The 25,055-nt window shown below is 41.1% G+C and overlaps 1 protein-coding gene across 6 annotated transcripts in view; it reads right to left on the reverse strand.

Annotated features, from left to right (window-relative positions):
* ripor2 (RHO family interacting cell polarization regulator 2) overlaps positions 1-25,055 on the reverse strand; it is a 62,050-nt gene that overhangs the window by 15,632 nt on the left and 21,363 nt on the right. For all 6 annotated transcript variants that reach the window (XM_069175889.1, XM_069175887.1, XM_069175888.1 and 3 more), the window contains exons 2-6: positions 7,707-7,827; positions 4,679-4,834; positions 4,166-4,244; positions 3,415-3,438; positions 2,943-2,996 (exon numbers count right to left, since the gene is read on the reverse strand). In XM_069175889.1, coding sequence (XP_069031990.1) covers positions 2,943-2,996; positions 3,415-3,438; positions 4,166-4,244; positions 4,679-4,834; positions 7,707-7,827 — 434 coding nt within the window. The remainder of the gene's footprint in view (positions 1-2,942; positions 2,997-3,414; positions 3,439-4,165; positions 4,245-4,678; positions 4,835-7,706; positions 7,828-25,055) is intronic.

Here is a 25,055-nt window from a genome sequence, read left to right on the forward strand (position 1 = left end):
ATACTGTATTTGACAAATAATGATGTGTTTACACATTTAATCATCAATCATGGACACGTGTGTAAGACACTAAAATATATAATAACCGAGTGATCATCTAACGCGCAGGTCGTCTCGGTGCTCTCCACTCAGGAGTTCATTGCTCCACTTGTCTGTATATTGCTCTACTGATGCAGCAACTTTTATTGCTGAAGTACTCGTCTGTTCGTACAAATGGAGAAAACATAAAAGGTCATAATCTTCCTACTCTTCTTCGCAGGCTGCTCAGCACCACCTGCCTGCTATAAAACATGTACTTCCTCTTTTGGCCTTTCCTACAGCTTGTAGACTTGGCTGATAATACTAGATAGACACATCCCTCACAACATTATCTCCAGACCAATATTCATACTGAGGCACTCTGAGCAGGGCACTTTACATTTGAGAAAATTTGCTTGTTGGACAGAAGGAGAGAATAATTTCAATCAAATTTCAAATAAATACAAAACATTTGTGAAGTCCTTTTCTCAAAACAAAAGCCATGAAACTTTATATAAACTATTTCATCCCCAACCTATAACCCACACAAAGTCAGAGAGTCAATGAACAGACAGGGTTTAGCAAAGGAGCAGGTATTTATATTTAGAATAAAAAAAAAACTAAAAAAAACAGCGAGTGCTCGATTTGTCTTTTCAGTTACGCTTCCACTTTTGAGGCTTTTTACCGGCCTGGCAAGATAAATCAGACGCTCCTTCAACATTTCAAATATTTACTAGTGCATTCAGATCTATTTTGGTACTGAGCCCAAAGAGCTTCTAAATAATATTGGCTGTGAAGTAGAAAGGCCTCAAGTGCGTGTTTGTTTTACAGCGTCCTGTGACAACCTCACAAGACTGAACAAGCATCGACTGTTTTTTCTTTGTTATCAAAGTCAAAGTGGAGCAAGCTGCAGATGCATTTCCTGAATTTCCGCAATTTATTTTTCATCTTTAAGGACCTTAAATTGCTCCTCACTGTTGTCTGCTAACTGCCCTGACCCAGATTGACTGTTGGCCTTAACCTTTCAGAAACACTTGGGCAGCACATGTCTGTCCAAGGACGGCCTCTTTGTGTGTTGTGGTGTAGTTTACAAATGTCTGTTTTTGGACAAAAGGTCTAAAGGTGAAGTTTTTTTTTATTATTGTCTGTCGGGATGTAGGTGAGCACAAAGGGTTAACGTCACCCAATAGAGGGTTCCCTCGAGCCCCTCAGGACTTCAAAGGCTCCTTCTGCGGGTAACCATGGTTACCTTTGGAGCTGCGCTGTTGTTTGGGCGTGTGTGTTCTGATTGCCTGCTGTCACGTCTGATTTGAAGCCGAGTGAGGGAGACCATTACAGGACGACAAAAGAGGAGGTCGTTGAGCCCTGCAACCTTGTAGGGGAAATATGTCCCCAACTGGCAACCTGTGAGGACACTACAAAAGAGGGTATAGGAAAAAAAAAATATCCCTACCTGGCAATCCCAGTGGGGACGTTTTTGCCTCAACTATTAAAACAGCTGGAAATGTCCCTTATCAGCACATGAATCAGAGAAGAGCATGAATGGCAAGCTAACTTAGCAGCAAAAAGTGTGGACGGATACTGCAGCTTCACTCTGAAACTCAAACCGCCAGGGAGAGAGGCAATTCTACAAACTAATATTGACACTGTAGTTTATCGGAACAAGAGTCGACAAGTTTGTCTTTTTGGTAAATGTACTCGGTTTTCTTGGTGAGAGACAGATAGCTTAGTTCAGTTTAGCATGAAGGCTGGAAACGGGGGACACAGCCACCCCAGGCTCCGTGCAAAAAGTAACAAAGGCCATTTTCAGACCAAGCAGTTTAAGGGACTCCTGAAATACCCAGTGGGTAGCTCCCCTGACAAAACTACATATCTTTGAGGTTTTTTTTTGTTTGCATTCCTACCACCAATTGCAATGCTGAAGTGATGTAAGCTGGCCAGCGGTTGGTAGAGCAACGTCTCTTCAGCATGGCACACAACAACAACGAGTCATTCGTCTGTGATTTGTTCAGTATTTTAAGGCCAACATTAGGAGCTGTTGTTTATAAGTTTTTTTTTTTTTTTTAAATGGCAGTAGCCAGTAGTCTGGCACCACCAGACTATTCATTACAAGTCCAGTCTTATGACTTAGTGACTATAATCACTGTGATTATAGTCTGGACATCCTGTTTGCATTAACATTCGCTCAGCTATTTACTCCAAAGGGCCAACCAATCACGAACCAGTGTCGGTGAAGTGCGATGATGTTGAAGTTGAGTGTTTTTTTTCTTTTTCTTCTAAATGTAGATGCAGCGGTGGTAGAGTTTTGACAAGTTTAGGCGCATATTGATCGGTTAAAACTCTTCCAATAATTTCAAAATTAACCCGCGGCCTACTCCCGGCAGGACGCAAAAATTGCAAATGATTCCCTATGGAGTGTACCTGGCCCTATATATTTACACAGTGTATTTAGGTCTGAATACCAAGCTAGGCTGCCAATGCTGCATTGGCTAATGTGTTCAACAAATCAACACAAACTTATGTCTGGACCGAACCCCGTACTTGCGTCACTATGAATTACAATCATCCTCAGTTCCTGCAGTGCGGATACAAAAGAAGTGGGTACTTCCTCCAGCAGTTCTTTGAAAAAAAGTTCCTCTGATTCAAAAGCACCATAACCCAACTTACTGATGGCTTCACCAGACAGTATTGACCTTAGCGACATGAGAGTATTACTTTAAAAGAGGCAGACATATGCACCAGCATTATAGTTTGAGTGATTGTGAGAAAAAAAAAAGGTATTGAGACCTGAAATGTTCAACAGCTCTTAATGAATGTCTTTCCAGGTCCCACTCACAACTCAGTACTTCAGGCTCAAACAATTTCTCTGGTGTAGATTGACTAATTATCATTGAAAAATATTCCGAACACACAGCAGTGCTTACCTTGCTGATGTGAAACTCCAGACGTCTCATGTACCTTTCAATTGTTTTGATTTGCTGCAGAAAAAAACAGACACAGCACAAGAATTAACTTGTGGTCACGAGTATGTGGCTACAGATGGCTCACGGATATAGAAATAATGATTTGTATGTCTGTACCACAGGATATAATGAGGTACAGTTTGAATATCATAAAAGTGACATTTGTGATCATTAAAAGTACACCACAGATTGACAAAATGTCTAGAAAATACTGCACATTGGTTCTATATAAAGATCATTTAATCATATAGATATACAGCATCTCATTATCTCTTCATGTCCTATCACTTATTTCTCTCCCTTTCATCTTCCTTTATTACTCCCCTTATTTCTCCACTCTGTTCTTCCTTTCTCTTTCATACATCAAAGATTCACTCGACACACCAAACTTGGGAGTGCTTGCTACAGTCGACCCTCCTCTCCATCAACTCACCTTGTCAAGATCGTACAGCACTCCCTGGAGAGAAAAAAACACACACACACACACACACACACACACACACACACACACACACACACACACACACATGGTTACTATAAGGAGCACAGCTGAGGCTGCTTACATAATGCAAAGCAGGCTGCAGTTGTCTGTCATCAAAAAAAGATCAGATTAGACCGTTTTTCCAGTCTTGACTCTGTGTGTGTACAATACGCGAGTGTGTCTGTGTGTGTATTGCAACACATTAAAAGTATTTTCCATGTTTGAAATCATGATGTTATATGATATTATATGATCATTTAAGTGATAAGAAACCAGCAGAGATTTGACGGTTGAAAATCTCTTACTGCTTTCATATAAAGATATGTCTGAGACACAAGGTAAGTACACATATTAATACAGCCAATATTTATTTTGATTTGACTATTTCTACAGCAGTTACTACTTGTTTACTTTGTGCTTTACTTTGTAAAATCCTCTCGGCGCTCTTTGAGATAAATCCAAGCTAAATGAAGAACATCCAAGATCTCTAAGGCAGAAGTTGCACCACATTTCTGTCATATCAAACCTCAATATACTGTAATTTATATGGCATAGAAATAGCATTCAGTAATTCAATCATACTTCCATCTTAAGTTGTCCAATGAATGCTCACAGGTCATGAACATGAGCGCATTTGTAAGAAAGAGATGTGAGCGCAGCACAAACTACAGCTGGAATGTAAGTTCATGCAGTCATTTCTCACCAGGCGAGAGTTCCTTTTCATGTCCTTCATCAGAGACATCAGTTTGTCCAGCTCTGTTTGATGGACTTCCAGATACTCACTACAGTGTAAAAAAGGAAAACACTTCAGGTTTTAAACAAATGCACTAGCTGTTGAATCTAATAATCACTGAGGGAGATTAAAAACATAACTGCTGCAAGTAAAGGCATTCAGCAATGTAAGCTCACCCCAAGGAAATAACAAGAATTAATGCTACAATATCAACACTTGTAGATAAACATTTATGGCGGTATGTAACTACATTCTGTAGGAAATATCAACAGGCTCAAACTGTAAACGTACAAACTGAAGCACCAGGTTATTAACATTTATTAACAGAAACTGTTCACCCACAGTAAAAAATTAAAAAAGGTCACTGTGGAACATTTGAAGATTTTATACTGTATATTGAAGGGGAAATTGTTTTCTAATAACTGCTGAGTTTCTGAGTGTGTTCCCACTGAATCAGTGAACGTCCGTGCATGAATTACTCACTCCAGGCCTTGTTTGAGTGCGGTGTAAACCTCCTCCAGTCTTTTGGGCTGAGGCTCTCTGGAGCTGCTGCCCCCCTTGTGGCCTGACAGGTGGGGCTTCTTGGGCTTGGACTGAGGCTTCTTCTGCACCGCAGAGTTCCCCATGAAAGAGTTACACCTGCACACACGCCCACAAACACACATATATTAGTAAGTGCAACAAAGAGTTTGTTTATCCACCTCTGTGTAGGACAATTCGCAGTCTGCTGTGTGATGACTTCTTTAAACTGGAAAAAATATTTTGTGCCTCACAACATTTTCAACAATCTCGAAGCACAAAGTGGAGAAAGGAGTAGCATTGAGACTCGATCATCTACAACAGAGTAAGAGATGCAGAGTTACTCACGCAGCATTGCATCTCATCACAAATACATATCACAGGATTTCCACAGTTTTTCAGATAGCCAGCGGTGTCACTGGCAGCCTATAGAAGCAGAGTGTTATATGAGAGGTCTGTCTCATTTTACAGCAGTCTGAATTTGATTTGCCTTGGGTCAGACTCAGCATGAATTCATCTCATCTGTCAGATGAAGTGAGCTCGTCGACTATCTTCACACCAAAATAACTCAATCATACAGGACTGACACTTTTAACCTATATATTATTCAGAAACCACGTCCAAAAACCTGTCAAACATGCACAGAATTAACGAGACACTCTTGGAGCCAATCACACAAACTCACAACACAACCTGAGTGGTGAACCTCTTCATCAATTACAGGGTTGTGCTAAATACCAAGTATGCACACATATCTGCGAACACATGCAAACCCGAGCTCCCACGCACTGTCTGTGTTTGACCTGTGTAAGGCCACCGATTATCTTCTGCTGCAGTCAGCTTACAAAAGCACAAACTGAGACAATCACGCTCCCAGCAATCAATGACATTCAAGTGTTTTTCACTCACTTCCCTCTGTAGTCCTCCAGTAGTCGACAAACAACTGGGTGATTGACTCGAAGGGGTGAAGCCACCAAATGTTATACATTTAAACACTTTTTATATTTGTAAAATATAAAACATTGACTACTTTAAAGGGCATCATATGTGTGGGCTGCAGCTAATAACTTTTTATTGTCTGTTGCATTTTGGATTTGTTTTTTGATCTATTAAATAATCATATGGACAATAAAACACCATAAGATTGTGAAAAATTCACATTTTTGAAGATTTTATCCAAATGCATATGAAAAAGACAAAGTATGACACCCTGATGGACCTACAAACTGATCCCTTCTAGATATCTAGATGATGCAGTCCAAGTAAGGCTTCAACAATGATTATTTTTCTTTACTAAGACATTTTAGATCACTTTGAATAATCATAAACTCTGTAATGTATCAGAAAACACACAAAACTGGCATCACATTTTCTAACATCCTGAGATAACATTCTCAAAATGCTGATTTTGTCCAACTAACAATCATAACACCCAGAGATATTCATTCATTAATGCATTATTAATATTGGTTCAAATCATTTTCAATGACGTGTCCAATCATTTTAGTATTACTAAGCCTCATTTCTATGTTTGAATAAAGAAAAAGCCAAATTTTTCCTGACAGTAAAGCCACCCCACAAGTCTTTCTCTCCTCACATTAATTCATTTTAAGTCACTCTCATCCTCCCTGCTCATGCACGTTTCAAGCTTTTAAAACCATTACGGATTTAGCTGACAAATGACATTTCCCTCATCTCGATGAAATTATCCTAGCGTCATTTCAGGGACAGCGCAACAACCAATTCCAGCGCTCGACAAGTTGGAACGTGCCACGTCTTGCTGCATGCCAGCAGCAGCACAAGTTAAGCTAAAGCTGCCACAAATGTAGGGCAACATTGAATGAGAGCGCTGCGTAGCCTTGGGGTCAGGCAAGCTGTGGTGCAGTGGGGTTTTTTGGCAGGGACACACAGGGACACATATGCATGCATACAAACATTTCCATACAAGCTTATAATTGTGAATTTACACCCTTGGACACAAACGGCAAACTCTGAAGCATTGAAGAACGCGTAAGTGCACATAAAAGACACACATGGGCACAAGCATGGAAAGTCCTCGCTTAAAAACAACATCAAACCTGCACACACAGACACCGACACACTCCAGTGGCTTCAGAGGCCATATCGCTGCAGCTTTCCACCTCGCTCATTATCAGAATGGCAACTCATCTGTCGCTGTCAGTCGCCCACACACTCGCGTCATTGCAACAATTACCCCATTCACTGTCTGAGCAGAGAGAAAAGAGGGGAACAGTTTCTTCAAATAGATGCAGCAGCAGGCCCAGGAGAGCTGGTCATACACCAAAGTCTGATTGTAAGAGATATATCTGGGATGTGAGCCGGCTTTGTCTCGTGTTGATGGAACGAGAGCCGTCAGAGATGAGTCAAAGAGGGAGGAACACAGATAAAAGTCTCTCAAGGACTTTATCGATCTCCAACTTGTCACAGTCAGAATGAAAATTATCAGGAAACTGAGTTCGCTGGGTGCTTATGTAACAGAGTGATGATCACCCCGAAAGGATTCAGTTCCTTTACAGGATTTTGAGACTTGCTGTGGCTCGCTGATTGTCATGAAGGTTGTCTCCAGATTATTGAGTCAGTAAATTCCTCCTGTCTGTGCGAGTCAAGCTTGAATGGAAGCCTGGTTACAGTAACGGATGAGATTTTCTCATTTCTATCAAACAAGCACAGAGCTAAATATGCCAAGTCATGACCACATAAAGGCTTTGTGGGATTTATTTCAGTTCAGATAGATGGGTGTAAGAAAAGGTTTATATGTAGGACACAGTGTAACCAACATATCAATATTTTAATTTAAAAGGGCAAAAACATTGTCTCATAGAAGTGTTACTTCCCCCTCCATAACATTTCCATCAATCTGAGGGAGTGTTTTATAATAAATTCTTTAGTTGACCCTGTGATCCTAGTTGTTGGTCAGAAATTAGTAACTCCATCTGATCACCGATTAACAGTTTTGAAGACCTCTACTCACCGTGAGCGTCGTTCTTGTAGTGTGCTGAAGCCTGCGAAGGACTGACTCCGGATTATGCCGTTGGGCCCGCCAGGCGAGTGTGTGCCGGCTGCCATGATCTCCGGGACGCGGGACGACACTCCTGCAGAAAAGACAGACACACAAATCCATTTTAAACAGATCTAATGACAACGTTTGGAAAACAAGTGAAGGATTCGGGTTGGTTGGTCAGTGATACATCACGCATAACACATGCATCTCATGAACTCCATTAACAGCCGAACAATGTCAAAAGAGAGATTAACTGGAGTGCACTAAGCAATTGTGCAACGCAGCACAAAGTAGGCACCGTTGGTGATGCTTTCCATGTGCGAAGTGGACGAGCAGCATTCAGAACCTGCAGTAACACGTCTCAAACTCTTCTCGCCTATTTGTCGCCACTCAGCTGCGAACATACCTCAAATGTTACTGTTACTCCTCAGGCAGGTGTCATGGTACATGACTCCCGTCACTTTTCATATTTTCGACCTGAACTGAGGGGTACACTTTTGTAAATATGCAATTCATCAAACTGACAGCTGTTTAAAAACCATAGATGAGCAGACGTCACTGCATACTTCACTACACATCTGCTGTAACTTTTTTTTAAATTTTTATTTATTAAGTTCTGCTGTAACTTTAAAGGCCATTTTCTCCATTCAATTTGTATGTTATCTAATCAACCTCTCCTAAGACATCTTTTATCACTGTGTCTATATTTACCAGCGGCAGCCTGTCAGATTTCAACCTTTTTTGAGCTGGAGATGAGGAATGCAACATGAATCACGTGGGGCACTTGGGGAGCAAGCTGAAAATAGACGCAGAAACGTCCAAATATAGATGTCAGATAATGATGTAGCAGAGATCAAGTGCCCGAAAAGGAAGAATCCCCTGAGAAAACTGAATTACAGCTCCATCTAGCAGGGGGAGATTTTGTCCAGATCGCGGTGCTACAGTGGCAGCAGGTGGACATAGAAACTCAAAGGGCAGTTTAGAGCAGCTCCATGAATGAATGTTTATAAGTAAGTAGGCTTTCCTCCTCTGTCACTTTCAAGAACATCTCTTTATTAAGTAAAATCTTCATTCTTTAAACCGCTCAGTGGTCAATGTCTGCTACAGAACAGCTGCAGAGGGTTATATGTGTTGTTGAAGGACACTGCTGACACAAGAGTTTAAAACCATGACTCCCAAATAGCAAGGAAGTCTCCTTGTATTCAGTTGACAGCACTTTTTCATTTCAAACACTGGGGACCCGCACATGAATACATAACCATGGTAGATGAGTTTGTAATGTGTTCAGCACAATGCTGTTGTTAGACTGAGGATAAACCTCTCTCCAAGGGTGTAAAACTATGTCTTGTGGTAGTATGATGATTTTCTGGACTGTGTTTTATTGTTTCACTGGTACCATAAAAAAAAAAGAAGCAACCCCATAAATGCAGGTCTTGCTTTAATATCTGGTCTCTATCTAAACCATTTGAATACTAAACAAGTACATGCCTGACTGGGGTCAACTTTTGACCTCAGTGATTATAATGTGATGACTGTAAACTTGTTGTGAGGCAGAAGAAGCTTGATCTCCGTCTTGTTAATCTGTACAGCACAGAACTGCCTAAAGGAGACAAACAGAGACAGATTTATCAAATCAAATTAAACTCTTCTAACAAGCAGAGGAATCTGCCTGTGAAGTCTCTGTATTCAGCTCTCCTCTGCGTCTGCTTCTCGTCCACACACACACACACACACACACACACACACACACACACACACACACACACACACACACACACACGAGATAAACCGACCCGCAGCCCTACCACAGTTCAACAACTTCACCAAACGCTGCATTTTCAGTCGGTTTGCGGGACCCGGTGTTTGAACATACCCTGTTTTTTTTTTCGGCTCATCCATCCATCCATCTTTAGGTCTCCAGAGGACAGACTACCTCTGTCTGGAGGTCAGGGCAAGGCTCTCACGCACACACATGCACAGTACAAAAAGTGATTGAACCAGCAACCTGATATCATCTCTTCTGGTCTGTGTGGCAGACAGAGAGCCGCACAGGGCCCGAGGAAAGACTAGATTCTTGTTTTGCAAGGGGGGAACAATAGACTAGTGAGACTGATACTGTTCCGGCTATTATTAGCAGCAAGGTCAGTTTAACACTGAGGACCCTGATGGCTGTGACTCAGTAAATTAATCATTAGGACTAAAGGTTGGATTGAGGTTTTTGCCCGAAGCGAGCTGGCTGATCGGTCAGTACGAAATATAAAATGTTCTGTATTTTTGAAATGGTGAGTGAAACCATTATTGAAATGGTATTAATGCCATACAAATTACCCAAATGCCTGTGTGTAAGGTGAAACTTGTTGTTGCTTTCTAGCCTCTTTTAGCACACTGCTTTTGTTTTTTTAAGCTTAGAAACTCATATTCACTGTACGCTACCTTCCCAGCATAGAACAGCATGAAGACAAAGTTACACAAGATTCATGCTTAGTCCAAACTGCATGTCAGATGGTCGTAAATCCCGTTCACCCTCATTACACTGTGATTGGCCAGCTGGGTGGAGGAGAGCGAAGTGAGGATTTGTATTCCTCTTTGTAGGTCCCTTTTTCATTTGTAACTCATCTGTTTTCTGCATTTTTCATATGTACAACATAATGCAACATTGCAAGTGTCTCCCTGCAGAGATTGTCTAAAAATGCCTGCCGTTCTCTCTGTTTTTTTAAGCAATATTGCCACAGTGACGCCACTTTGGTTCTGGCTGCAACAGAGCACATGAATATATGATTACAAATCATGATTAGAGCTGCAACAATGAATCCTTTTTTAATAAAAGAAATAATTCAATTCTGTAATTACAGGGAAAAAAACAACAGCTAATCGATTAATGGATGAAATAATGAACAAATTAATCAATAATTAATCGTTAGTTGCAGCCCTAAGCGTGATATGGCAAACGTTTATAAGATTTAAACCAATTAATGTGATGTCAGAAGCATTTTACCCAAGTTGCAATTTGATGAGTACAAACTGCTCGAATGGAAGAAACAAAAACTTGAGTAACTAGCTTTTTTAACTCCGAAATTTAAATTTAGACATCCAATGTGTCAGATAACACCACGTGGTCTTATGATCATGATATGATTCTGATGAGAGACAGTAATCACTAATATTACATCATTTTGCCCTAACCAGAGCTGGCAGCGAGACAGACACCTTACAGGAGAGCAGCTATTTGCTTTGATGCTCGAAAGCATTTTGCTGCATTTTGGTTTCTGGATTTTTAACAACACAATTTTCTGCTTTTCCAGGTTTGTCTCTCTGACTTTCTGACTCACTCCCCTAAAAGAGGAACAGTGGGTGGCAAATGATGGTGCATCTTGTTACCTAATGCTCTCTGGATAATAACAGAGCATGCTGGACACCATTCACAGCACTTTAATCATTTTCGAAATATTTCCTGCAGATTTAGACGACGAAACAATCATGGAGAACGAGGAGATGTGGACACTTGAAACTAAACTCTTTATACAATAATACCAGATGGTTTAAGCTGTTCACTTTGAAGTTCCATCAATATCCTGATGTTCCCAAATGGCAGCTCACTCTTCCCATGATGAGGCCTCAAGGGAATAATACGGGGTGCTTTTCCTCTCATCGGGGAATACATGTAGATGTGAAATAACACTACTCACACAATTCAAACAGGGAAAATAGCTTCATGTTTTAAACTTTTAAAGTTACACAGTGTGTTCACTGACTATAATGTGGAGATTGTATGAAATTCAAACAGTGTTTGTCCTACATTCATGTTCGGGGACTTGACCAGCCACTGCTGGATAAATGTGGCACTTTATAAAAAGAAAACCATCTCATCTCTGGTAGCTCTCCGCCCAAAACAAAGAAAAAGCCTGTATTCACAACGTGTGCTCTAAGTTCTGTAAGTTTATCTGCTGCTACAAACACAATAAATGAATATCAGCCGTTTGTTTTTTGACATTTAAATAAGCGCTGAAATGATCAGATAACAAATTAATTTGTCAATCAACAGAAAAATAATCAGCGAGTCTTTTAATAATTAATCTTTTCAGACATTTTATAAAAAAAATATTTTTTTTACATACTATGATAAATTGTAACTAAAACCTGTAGGTATCATAATGGACAATTGTGATATTTTTCACTATTTGCAAGTTAAAGCTCTTAATTCTCTGTAAAAGATTCACAGACACTTGCCATGAGTGGTTTGCTCTCACGTTCAGGCTTCTGGATTTTCCCTAAAACCTTTCCCAGACTCAGCAAGCCCCTTCAAAACAAACTCCGCATTTGAATCAATGTTACATCGCAGATAAAGAAACACACGCACACACACACACACACACACACAGACAGACACTTCCTCACAAAGAGTTGAGTTCAACCACTGAATCATAAAAACCTTTCCTCAGCACCTCTTAGTGTCACTGCTCATCTTGTCGAAAGAGCCTTTCAGCGCGAGAGCGACAATGCCCACTTGCAGTGTGTTCTGGTTTGGCGCCAGCCGTTACCCGTGTTGAATACAGCTGCCAGTCAGTCCATTCACTGGTCTTTCATCTCAGCCTTAAATGCCCTCATGAGTGTGCTGTGAGTGTGAGGTTTTTTTTGTGGAATTTGTGAGCATCAGGTTGTTCAGTATGCTGAGCTTCAGCTTGGCAAGACTGGAAAAATGACAAATGCACAATTAGTGAAGGGGAGGTGGCAGGAGAGCAGGACACCTGCTGTAATATCAATTTGCTGTTAGCCGTCTGCATTAATGCATTAGTCCCACCCATGCGTGTGTGTGTGTGTGTGTGTGTGTGTGTGTGTGTGTGTGTGTGTGTGCACTACGAGTGCTTGAAGGCTGAGGGACAGACTGGATAAGTAAATGAGGGAAGAGAGAGCATCTGAGGGTAGAACGAGAAGGGAAAGAAATCCACTGACGTAGACTAAAAAAAGCTAACTGTAAAAGGCTTGATCAAAAGGTTACGAAACTGCACCTGGACCACAGAGGAAGGGGAAGCTATGTCCTTTGCGAGTATGTATTCCAAGTTACGACACTTGATCAATATCAGCACCCGGTTTTCTCCAAGAACAGGAACAGAAAGCGCCCGTCAAATTTTGTGTCAAACGCAGAGACCCTTGAAATTCTTCAGAAAGCCTACAGCAATGAGGTAATCAGCAGCTTGAGGTGTTTTGAGTGACATTCACGTTTCAGGAGGGACAGAACGTCACTTTCCAAGACTGAAGGAAGGAGCATCGGGTCAGGAGCGCAACAAGGTGGGTTTTCTTTAACATTTGACCACGAGGTTGTGCACTCTGATTTCACCCTCAGGGTCAGACTGGACACTCAACAACACTCTTTCCTTCTGTTGCATTTCAGCAGCCACATTTTCAAACATCTACCCAAGAAGCACACAAAGCAACCGCTTTTCAAATTTTCTGAATCCACCATTCATGTTTGGGAGGTTGTGTTGAGGTGACTCAGATATTTGAATTGATTTCTGCAAACACTTGTCCCACAGAGGTCCTTCCTTCAGTGACAGGATGACTCACTTTCTTCTCCTTCAACTCCCTCTTGTTTTGAATGTTTTCTCCCCATTTCTCACTCATCCTCAGTCTGTCATTTCATTCATCCAGAGTATGTTGGTACTCAGAAACGAGAGGCCCTTTTTCTTCCAATGGAGAACCCTGAACAAGCTATTAGCCACAGCCATGACAAAACAAGCGAGAGGTGAGAATCACATTAGTTAAGAAAATCATTTTTAGGCATTAAAACAATAAAAAGTGCAAAATAGGTTGCACCTCAATAAAAGAAATAAGTCTGTATTATTACTGTATGCAAACAAACCCTGCTTCGTCTCTAAATTATTCACACTAATAATCACATCAATCATTTGGAGCTTTTCGTCTGCTGCTAAATGTTTCTGCAAAAAAAAACACCCACTTACACTTCGCTCACTGTGCCCAAATCACTCTCCTCTTTTCCAAACTCACAAACAGCTGCACGCACACAAACACCCACATTTAACTCTTGAACAACCCTCAGAATGTGTGTGTGTGCACTTCTGAATGTGCGCGAGTGTGTATTTCAGTGAAAAAAACAGCATCACCCTGCAGTGCATGTTAACAAGAGAAGCCTAATTCTTAATGCCTGTATAAATTAGCCTCACCATGGCAACAGCAGACAAAATGGGATGAAGTGTGTTACGTAAAACAACGGTTATGAGCCAACTGCCAAGAAGTAGGACACACACACCCTCGTGTTACAGGGCCGAGGCTTTTAAAGCAGCAAACCTTAATTTGGAAAAAAGCAGTTTTTACAGATGTTGCTTGAAATGTGTCCACAATGTCATAAAAAGCACAATCAAGCTGCTTTTTTTATGGTCTCTTTCTTTCTATTTTTATTCTATTTTTTTGTGTTTAATGTGACAGGATGTGCAGAAAAAAACAGGAAGGAAAAAAAGGAGTCCAGCAGGCAGGAGGTGATTAGAGCTTTGATGCAGAACAGGAGAAAGTAGCAGTCTAGTTATGAGAGACAAACAATAAAGCTTCTATAGAAATAGAACAAAATAAGATTAGAGTGATGATGATATAATGTCGACATAACACTGTAAATGGAGTAATGTGTTCCAACACAGCCTGCAGGTTGCAGGCGTGTGCCTGAAAGCTGCGCAGTTATCCATGAGTTTATGTTTGTGTGAAATGGTTCAGTGAGGAGGACGACTGCTGGTGTAGCTCCAAATTTGGCTAAAACTGGCTGCAGGCTGCCATCCCTGAGCCAAAACATACAACGTCGTTTCTCTCTCTGTAATCCTGTTCAAAACTGAAAACAAGTGTGTCAGACACTGTACAGTACTCACTTTGGTTACTTCAGCTTGTAATAAACCTCCAAAATGTCTCAACAGTCAAAACTAAACTGAGGTAGCTTTGTTTTTGTTAATTTAACATAAAATTTTGATAGTTCCATGCATGCATAAAGTACATAAGATTCACTTCGGGATGAAAGGCAGCATGTTTTAATCCCACTTTCACCACATGTGCCATTAACCTACTAAACATCTCTGCTTAACTGGGTTTAAAACATGTTGATTCACAGTTATGTTCAGGAAAGGTGACACCAGAGTGGCGCACATGCAAATTTGCCTCTACACCACTGTTCAGCAGAAAACTCATGATATTGCTTCTTAACCAAATTCAGGGTTCGAGCATTTAGAGCTGCTTTTTACGAGGCAAAAGTACTTCAGGAACAGGGAGCCTCATTATCCTTTCCTTAGTGCTGTGGAGAAGTGAAAGTTTCTCCCGAGGATGTGGTTTTTATTCAGCTTTCCTAAAGAGGCTTCTCAAAAATCAGCAAAAGGCAGAGGCAGGAAAAAAAAAATCACCTTGTGAGGTGCGATGAAACATCTTTCACAATAAAAATGACTCCGTTTTCCCTGTCAGAAAACACTGAAAAGGAATCAAATGAGGAGAAAGTTTCATTTCAGAGAGAGTCTCATGTTCATTTTTTACTTAAAACATGAATGTAATATCTGTACATTATGTGAGATGGAGGAAATTAAAGTTGATATTATCAGTATTTTTATATCAACAATGGATCAAACTACCATGTTTCCCAAGCTCCACAGAGATTTTTATCGTCTTTTCTTTTAGCTCGTCGTTTTGGTTGTTGTACTCACCACTTTTCTGTTCTGGTTAAATATCACCGCTATAAGGAGTTTTGTTTTCAACCACAACATGCAGCTGTGAAAAAAGCTCTGATTAACCCACCACCTGCTCAGAAACAAACAGCAGACAGACATAGTGACTCTTTGGTGAACATAGTGGAACATTTAGCAGCTAAAGAGCAGCTAAAGAAGGAACAGTGTATTGGACTTAATCAGCCAGCCAACGACACATGCTAAAGCTAATGTTCCTCTGTATCTGAAGGATGATTAAATATACAACACTAAAGGTGATAATACATCACATGTAAACAAGTGATGTTGAACTCAGAAAACAAGCAGCCTAACATCTCCGTCCCTGTAAACTAATCTCCCTCTGGCATACCTGCGTGCCCTCACAGACTGGGGATGATGGTGTGAGTAACGATACCTGGTGACAGGCAGGAATTCCCGAACAGCTTTGAACCTGAGAACAGACCGTTATGACTGATTACCCCATCAGCTGTAGGATCATAAACATTTTTACATTCTGAGTAAAGCTCGTATTTCCAGGAATCACAGCACACAGAAAACAAAAGAAACAATAGACAATACAGATATTTCAACACGTCCTGTGTGATGCTGGTATGTAGTGAGTGTATCTCAGGTACAAAAATCAGTCAATAGTCCTCTCTACAGATGTTCACAAAGTCGTTTTACAATGTCTCTCTAAAAGGCCACAATGGCAGAAAAGTCTTGAAATCAACTCGAATGTTTGACAAAACACACAAAGTAACTCGTGACCCCTTTCACAAAAAGCAGCCTGTGAGACCCAAACAGGAGCAAAACAAAAAAGATAACTGAATCTGGCTGAAGATTTGATTACTGATTTAAGTGTTTGGAGTGAGCAGTGTCAACAAGACAACAGGAAGCTTCCACCAGCATCTGCTTAGCTTTATTTAAAGAAAGGAAACAGGGTGCTAGCAGCTGGTATTGATCTTGATAAGTGTACTAAACTCTTAGTAGGTCATCAAATAAGCCATTTCTCCAAATGCCAGGTTTTACTTCTAATTTTTGTTTACTTGTGTTTGACTGAACTTTCAGTGTATCAGATCCGTCTCTGAACAAAAATAATCAAACTGCCCAAAATCCTGACCCAAATAGTCCGACTGTCCTGATCTCAGACATCCTCCCATGGAGATTGATTTCGTAAAAAAACATCCCAAGTTTTATCAGGTCAACATTAAACTGGTCTAAACTCTCTAAATAATAACAAGAATCAGCTGACAGTCAATTCAGTCATGTGACTCAGGGGAACGGTGTATTATGAGACAGACTGGGAGCTGAATGTGTTGCAGAGGACACGTGACTGTGGGAATCGAACAGAGTCTCTGCTGTATTCTGCTCTACTTTGAGTGTGAAAAAAGGGGTCAGTGCCAGTGTCGTCACATGACGGTCATGACAGGTCGGAGATGTTGCCACAGAAACACACACACACGCACGCACACGCACAGGCACGCACACACATGCTACATTTTCTGAAACAGGTAAAGGGGAGATATACTTTTGGTCAGTATTAGCTTGATCTAATCATGATTCATTTAGGTGCCACTTCAATCAGTTCAGTGATCAATTCTCTTCTTTTGAGCCTCCATGTTTAACAAGAGCTGAAGCTCATTTCTTTCCACCTCTGACATTTCACTAATATTCAAAGGCACCAAGTGTAAACAGGTTTTATTCTTTACTATTAACGCAGGTGACAAACAATATCAGCAGAAAGAGAAAGAACATTTTCATCAATCAGACATCTGCTCGATTAACCGGGAACACTTGTGCAAAATGTAAGAGGAAAATCCATGTCTTGAAAGGCATAAACTTCATTAACAGCTATTTTAACCATGCTAAAGTGGATTTTCCTTTAAAGACTGAAAAATGTCACTTATCCCTTCCACATTGTCATTTTACATCTTTCCTCCTCACAATGTGACATGCATATTGCTTTAATATGTGACTGACTAATCAGTGTGGCCTGCCTTTGGGTCAGCATGAGAACCAGCTCCCTACTTGCTCCACTTCTTTGATTTGTCCATTATGCGTGACTCTGATCGAGAATTACCACCTATGCTGCAGCGCTGGAATGCAAACAGGATTATGCCAGTTATTTCAGCTCCATTCCTTATTTTTCGCAGGGAAAGACAACATTCTTTTCACTGATAGCAGCTACTGTGATAATGAGAGCTCAGAGTGTCGTACAGCTTCGTGTGAGTTAGCCAATCGTGGAAAAAAAAAAAAAAGAGCCAGTCAGCTTCAGAGTATGTCACAATTCATCACTGGGCAGTATGAGCTGTGAAGATAGAAGAAGTGAGAGGTGTGCCGCAGCTGCGTTTGGCTGAAAAGGAAACGTCTCCAGAAAGTAGTTACTAATTACACACTATAGAAAAAAAAATAAGTCATGGCTGTTTATTTTGGGATATACAATAGTTTTATTGGGCACAAATGTCTAAAAACTGCACTTAGTGATTAACTCTGAATTCAGAAAACAGCAATTTATGCTACAAGTGTAGACTATTTTTCAATGAGAGGAGCCAAATACACACTATGGCCGACATCCATACATAACGTGCTTTCTGGTTATATTCATTTCATTCTCTCTCTCTCTCTCTCATTCTCTCTCTCTCTCAATGCAATAAACAGTGTGGGTGTAATTTACAGCCAGCAGTCATGGTGGATTTCTGCTCCACTCATTCCTCCTGTAGCCCTGACTAAACCATTAGCATAATGTCAACAGTAGAATGACGGTTTACAGAGCGGCTGAATAAAAAAGACTAACACACAGCAGTAGAAAAAAGGCAGCGGGAAATGATAGAAATGTGTCCACGTGTCCCTGAAACGCACTCTCCATGAAGAGTCATACACTGGAGGGGACGATTGTTCCTTTCTCCCTAAACTCTGGTTTCACATATTTCAACTACAACTGTGGGGATTATCATGCTGCTGGGAGTGAAAACTCAGCAGGGAGCGGGGCACTCAGGAACTCGGAGGTATATTTTGAAGGTATAATTTAAAGCTCTGGAGATTGGAAATTAAACACTCTTACAACCAAGATGCTTACATACTTGAGAACACAGCCTACTTGAAAAGTTCCGTGTTAATTATTTAGATTTTGGTCACAGGAGTACTTCAGTCGTAATTCGAAGAGAACTTGAAACCGTAAAACAACAAGAGCAGCACATTAGAAAACACTGATGGAGTACAGTGTAGTATAGACGCTGACCGCACTGCTAGCCAATGTGCTGCTCATTGCACAAACTCATTCACCTGCCTGCTCACCATGCACATCTGGTCCTCCTATGTTCTCTTGTATGGATTACTGCCATTTTTTTTTTTTTTTTTTTTTTTTTTTTTACTATTCTTTATAGTGCATCAGTTTTTATCTGCATCATAAAGTAGAGGGGGGCAGGGAAGATGAGAGGGAGAGGAGGACATGCAAAAAGGTCAAGAACCACTCAAACACTCAGTGATCCCTGTGCTGCACCTGACGAAACTGAATCATATTTCTTTGATACTTGACAACTGATATTAAACGTAAATGCTTACTGCCGATGTGCAGCTGAGTCCCTTACGTTGTTATTCATCGTTTCAGACCATAATTATCACAACAACAACAACAAAAAAACTCTATACTACCATTTACATCAGGAATATTTTTCCCCACCCACACTCACTTTCTGTTTTGTTGCTCTTCATGCTGTGAATGCCCTTTTTATAGCTAAAATTAATTTGTAATTTTGTGCTGACTTTTTCTTTGCAATGCAAAAAAACCTTCCAAAATCTCCTATTCTGATGTGGCATTAAGTAAACCTGGTCAGTACTACATCTGGGCTGCAAACTAATGATTAGCTTCATATCAATTAATCCATGACCTTTTTGTCTTTAATTCCAGATTCCCATTACCAAGATCCTGAAGTGTTGCCCACCATTTGATAAAAAGAAAATCCCTTAAAGAAATTAAGAAAATCAGGGGAAAACCTTTCAATACTTTCATTGGAGGGGCTGGAAACTAGAAATATTTGGCATTAAATAAGTAAGTCCATTGATTTTGTATAGGTCATCTGTAAAGTTGAACGACTTGAAAGCATCATAGATGAAATGCCGTGATTTTTTTTAACCCCATTCCTTCAGTTCCCATAATGCAACCTGTCATTGTCATTAGACTGATGCCAGGTTTACCAATGTCATTCAAACACCTCCAATTTGCGACAGGCTGTCAGTTAAAAAACTCTCGTCTCGGTTATCTGGCCCACTTGTGTCGCTCATTGCCCTTTTAAAGTGATGAATTGATTACTAACATTTAGTTAGGCTAATTTTAAATCAACTAATCAGTCCAGCACAAACTACATTCGCTGCATTTCCGGCTCCAACTGACATTTCTGGGTGATGATGGTATCGAAACATAATCCTCACAACGAGCAGCTGAGACCTTTTAGGACATATTTTGGATGAGCAGTTCAAAGAGTGAACAGTCGTTCTCACGACAACTCCCCTCAGGAAGAAGGAGTGGTGTCATTACTCCCCTTCTCAGTTCATCTCTCAGCACACAGCTGTGTCATGGCCCCACGAGGCAGCTGGGTAATGGGAACACCCACTTCCTGGTGCTTCAAGAAACACGATTTTATGACAGAAGAAACCAATCACAGGTGCAAGTATAGTCTTCTCTCAAAAAGTTGCAGAGATGTCTGGGATAAAGTGTGATCACAGTGCTGCGCTTCAGATGCTGGGTAAGATGAGTTGTAAAAAAAAAAAAAATCTGCACAAGTAAGAAGAGGAAGAGACAACAGGGATAATACACATACAAGCAGAGACAGGAGGCAGGAAAGACAAGAACAGCACTGATCGTTGCTGAGAGATCCATCACAGCAGCCCAGAAATGTTGACAGCGCAACTTATTACCAATAAATAGGAGGAAAGCTGTCAGGACTGCTGGCGCTGGATGTGTCACCAGTCTGTTATCTGTGTTGTTTTCACGCCGTCAAAACAAAGCAACAGACATAAAACGATCATGACACACAGACGCGAACCAATAGTGTCTCTTCCAGCTGCTGGACTCTGCAGATTGAACGCACCAAATACCAAAACAGACAGATTATCAGATTAGGACCCTAAAACGCTTATGGGAATCATAATGCCGCTACAACCCCCGGCTGCTCCGGCCAGAGGTAGGTGTACATGCATGTGTGTGTGTGTGTGTGTGTGTGTGTGTGTGTGTGTGTGTGTGTGTGTGTGTGTGTGTGTGCCAGCATGTCAAGTGCCATGACACATGACATGTAGTGGAGAGCATGTACCATGAGGTGCATGTGCGTCCTCTCATAGCATGGTGACACAGTTGTTGAAGGATTAAAGGGGAACACCTCCACACACACATACACACACACACACACACACACACACACACACACACACACACACACACACACACACACACACACACATATATACACACACACACACACACACACACACACACACACACACACAGCAGGAATGCCGAACTGATCTGCACAGAGACAACGGGAGGAGGGGTGGGTATAGGTTCAGACTCCCCTCCATAAATTCTTCGTCTGTATCTATGGTGGAGGGTAGGGTAGGGGAGGGGGAGGGGGGAGGGGAAAACAGATGGGAAGGGAGTAGGGAGATAACCAGTGGAGGAGGGAGGAAGGGAAAGTGATAGAAAAATAAAATAATAAAAGATAGAAAACCCATGGGGTAGATCAGTAAGGTAGGTAGGTAGGTAGGTAGGTATTTACTTTATTAATCCCCGAGGGGAAATTTTTTCGCTACAGCAGCATACAGAAGCAATAAGATAATAATAGAAATAATAGAATAAAATACTAGAATAGAATATAATAATAGAAAAGCAATAAAATAGCAGTAAATAGCAGTAAGAAATATAAACATAAAATATACAATATAAAATGCACAGTTTATACAGTACATTATATATCTATATATATTATATAAGCACTCACCCCGATGCGCGCACACACGCTTACGCACACACACGCGCGCGCACACACACACACGCACACACGCACACACGTGCACACACACGCACAGCTCATTAGTCTATTAGCGACACATAATTGTTCCGATTATCATTTTCATACATCACTGCTTCTTACGCATGCGGTCAGGAGACAAAAAAACACACAAAGACACGTACACACTTACAAGCATGTGTTTGTGTGTGTGTGTGTGTGTGTGTGTGTGTGTGTGTGTGTGTGTGTGTGTGTGTGTGTGTGTGTGTGTTGTGACTTTCATGTGATGTAGCTGGCTATCTCTCCTCTCTCTCATTCACAGGCGGATTGTGTTTGAGCAGCACTGTTCTCAACAGTGGCCCAAAAAGCTGTGATGTGTCTCAGGACGGCACAGTCCAGCTTTAACTGTTCTGTAGGCTAAGTCTACTGCAGCTACGCTCACCTGTACACAGCAGGTGCTGGTTTCAGTTTTTCTTTGAAGAACAAGTGAGATAAACATGAATGGTGGAAAGAAGATAAGAAGCAGACGGCATGTGAGGGTAGTGGACAACTGGCGACTTTTCTATGCTTTTATTTGACCTCCTGACCTGTGGCCCACCGCAGTGGCTATTGCTTTGGTAAAAGCTCTGTGAGGCTGTAAGACTAGCATGGTTACTTGATAAGGCCAATTATATTTTTGATTATTGGGGGCAATGGTAATTTTTTTTATATGACTCAAAAAAACAACAATAATCTTGATCTAGACCTGTGCAATTTATAAATAATTATTCCAGACACACATTTTAACAGAATGTCAGACGAATGTATGGACATACTGACACATGAATGAGCTGAACGTGAAGCGACAAGGGAAAAACCAGTTTGTCCATGAAATGTACACAAATGTCAGAGCCTTCAAAACCAAGCTAGCTTTATTCTCAAAGCGAATGTCAAACAAGTCATTCGCTCATTTCCCCACACCGGCTACGCTGAAAGACGCCCCTCGACAAGTGAAAAAATACAGGAAATCACTGGACGACCTGCACGGAGAATTCTGCCACTGGTTCTCTGATTTTGGACAAATTGACAAGTCACTTCAGCTGGTGTCGTGTCCCTTCACACAAGACCCTGAAATGACGCCACAGGAGTTGCAGTTGGAACTGATTGATCTCCAATGTGACACCGTCTTAAAGGAGAAGTTCAACTCTCTTAAACCGGATGAGTTTTATGCTTCATTAAGCGCAGCCAAATTTCCAAACATCCAGAAGATGGCACAGATGATGCTGGTGTTGTTTGGCTCTACGTACGTGTGTGAACAGACTTTTAGTGTGATGAACACCAACAAAGCACCCCACAGATCCCAGTTGGGTGATGAACACCTCAGATCTGTTCTGAGAATTGCCACAACAAAACCAACACCAGACTTCGATGCACTGGCGAAGAAGGGTGATCAACGACACTGTTCCCACTAAAAGTGAATGTCTGGGATCTAAATGGAGATCATGAACGTCAGTAAAAAAAAAAATCCATCCACTAGTTGTGCTGGATGGACAAATTTAGCAGTGCAAACTAATAGTGTGGCTCAAATCCCTTCTCCTCTCCATTCCATTTCTCCATTGTTATTTCTCCATTCCCTTCTCGCCCGCCACCCCCTGAGGATCTCCCACCTCCACTCCTCATTCTTTCCAGTCGGGTCATCTCCACAGCCAACCTTCTACCTCCAGGTTCTGCCCCTCCCTCCACATACCACTTAACCCCAGTGTAGCAGCCTACAACCCACCTTCTTGACGCCAGCAATTCCCAACAAACACAAAATACCTCCCACCCCGCCCACTGAGGAAGCAGTGATTGTCGGGCTCGACGTGTCAGGACAGGCTAATAAGGCCACACTGTCATCTTAAGACCAGATAACCTCTGACGTGTTTGTCCCCGTTAACTCTACGTGAGATGAATCACTTTGCAGAAACAGACTTTCTACAAGCTGGAGTTGTGAAAAGTTGAGAAACAATTCTGTTTCTAAAATAATACCAGTCTGTATGCACCATCACACAACAAAAACAACTGTCTTCTATATCAGTGAACAGGATGACCCAATTTTCCCACAGGGAACATGAAAGTTTCATCAAAGAACCAGAACCAAATCAACTTCTTGCAAGTGTCGGGTTATATCAAAGTTGCTTCCCAGACACAGACCGAGGGTCGAGTTAAATTTGGAAGTCTGGATCATGGAAACCCAGCAGGAGTCTTTAGTCATCTTCAAGTCATCTTTAACATTAAACTCTCACAGTGCATTCAGAGCAAAGCTTCCGACTCAAATCATTTCTCTCCTCGTCCCGTCGGAGCACTTTTAACTTTCTGCAGCCTCAACTCCTGAAGAAATAACTATCAGCTGTGAAAACTTTAAGGAGGCACTCCTCCTGTAAGAATGCAAGGCCTTCAGTTTCCCCCCCCAAAAAAACCCACACATTTGCTCACAGATGGAAAGACATGCAGTGAATACATACACACCCGCAGAGGCAAGCAACACTCCTGAAAAGTACAAGTGGGTGTTCTTGGACAGGAAAAGGTCAAGTGTTCCTTATGTGAGACGTCGATAGACTTTAAAGCACTGAAACAGAAATTATGGCTGCTTGAACAATTCACTTCCAGGTCATATTTCTATTCTTTTGGATTGGTGTAACCTTCATAATTTTCTTCTAAGGAATTAGCTGTGTGTCAGTGAGGTACTGATAGTGTCAGTGAATTGGTAGAAAGAAAACTACTGGTTAATGGCTTAATTGTTTGAATCAACTTTAAAGCCAAACTTTATTGTTCCAGGGAAGATTTGCTGCTTTTATTTATCTTGTTTTGTGTAAGTAAACTGAATATCATTAGTCTTTGGGCTGGAAGTTACTATTATATACTCTATTCATATTGTCCAAAAAATACAAAATCACTGGAAAATAGTCTTGAGTTTTTGTTTAAATTACAAAAACTTGCACTTTGGAAAAATAGCCACTCAAATTGGATATTTCAGTGCTTGTCACTGTTGTTTCCACAGTTTTATGTTGATCATTAAGGTTCAATAGGGTGTCAGTGGATCCTACGCTGCTTCACTGAAAATCCTACAGCTGAAAGGATTCCAATAAGGACTGACATAGATTAGAAATACTTATGTGAACAATACTCTTTCAAGCAACAATGCCAAACTTTCTTTGGTTACCAGCTTCTAAAAGGTGAAGTTTTACTACTTTTCTTTTCAAAACAAGACCTGAAGACATCACCTTGGACTCTGGGAAACTTGCAGCTGTCACACAAAATTACTGATAACGAAAAGAATTGGCTGAGAGTGTTTGTTAGCTGCAGCCTAGTTTTCCCAATATCAGAAGCAGGTCCCTAAAATTTGTTCACGTCAACTCTGCACTGTTGTGTTTTAGTAGTTTGGGGGAAAACCCAACAAAATGACAGAGCGTCTGAATTTCCTCCAAACCACACAGTCATAATTCCTTTAATGAGGCTTTGGAGAGAAAGAGAAGGAAATGAGTGCGTGTGTGTGTGTGTGTGTGTGTGTGCGTGTGTGTGTGTGTGTGTGTGTGTGTGTGTGTGTTTGTCCTTGCATGTGTGAGACAGAGAAAGTGAAAGGAGGAGAGAGAGGGAGAGGAAAAAAGGGTGAGCAG

Source organism: Embiotoca jacksoni, unplaced genomic scaffold, assembly GCF_022577435.1.
Source record: "Embiotoca jacksoni isolate LCO1_2020_lvr unplaced genomic scaffold, fEmbJac1.0.p SCAF_7, whole genome shotgun sequence".
NCBI classification, from domain to species: domain Eukaryota; kingdom Metazoa; phylum Chordata; class Actinopteri; family Embiotocidae; genus Embiotoca; species Embiotoca jacksoni.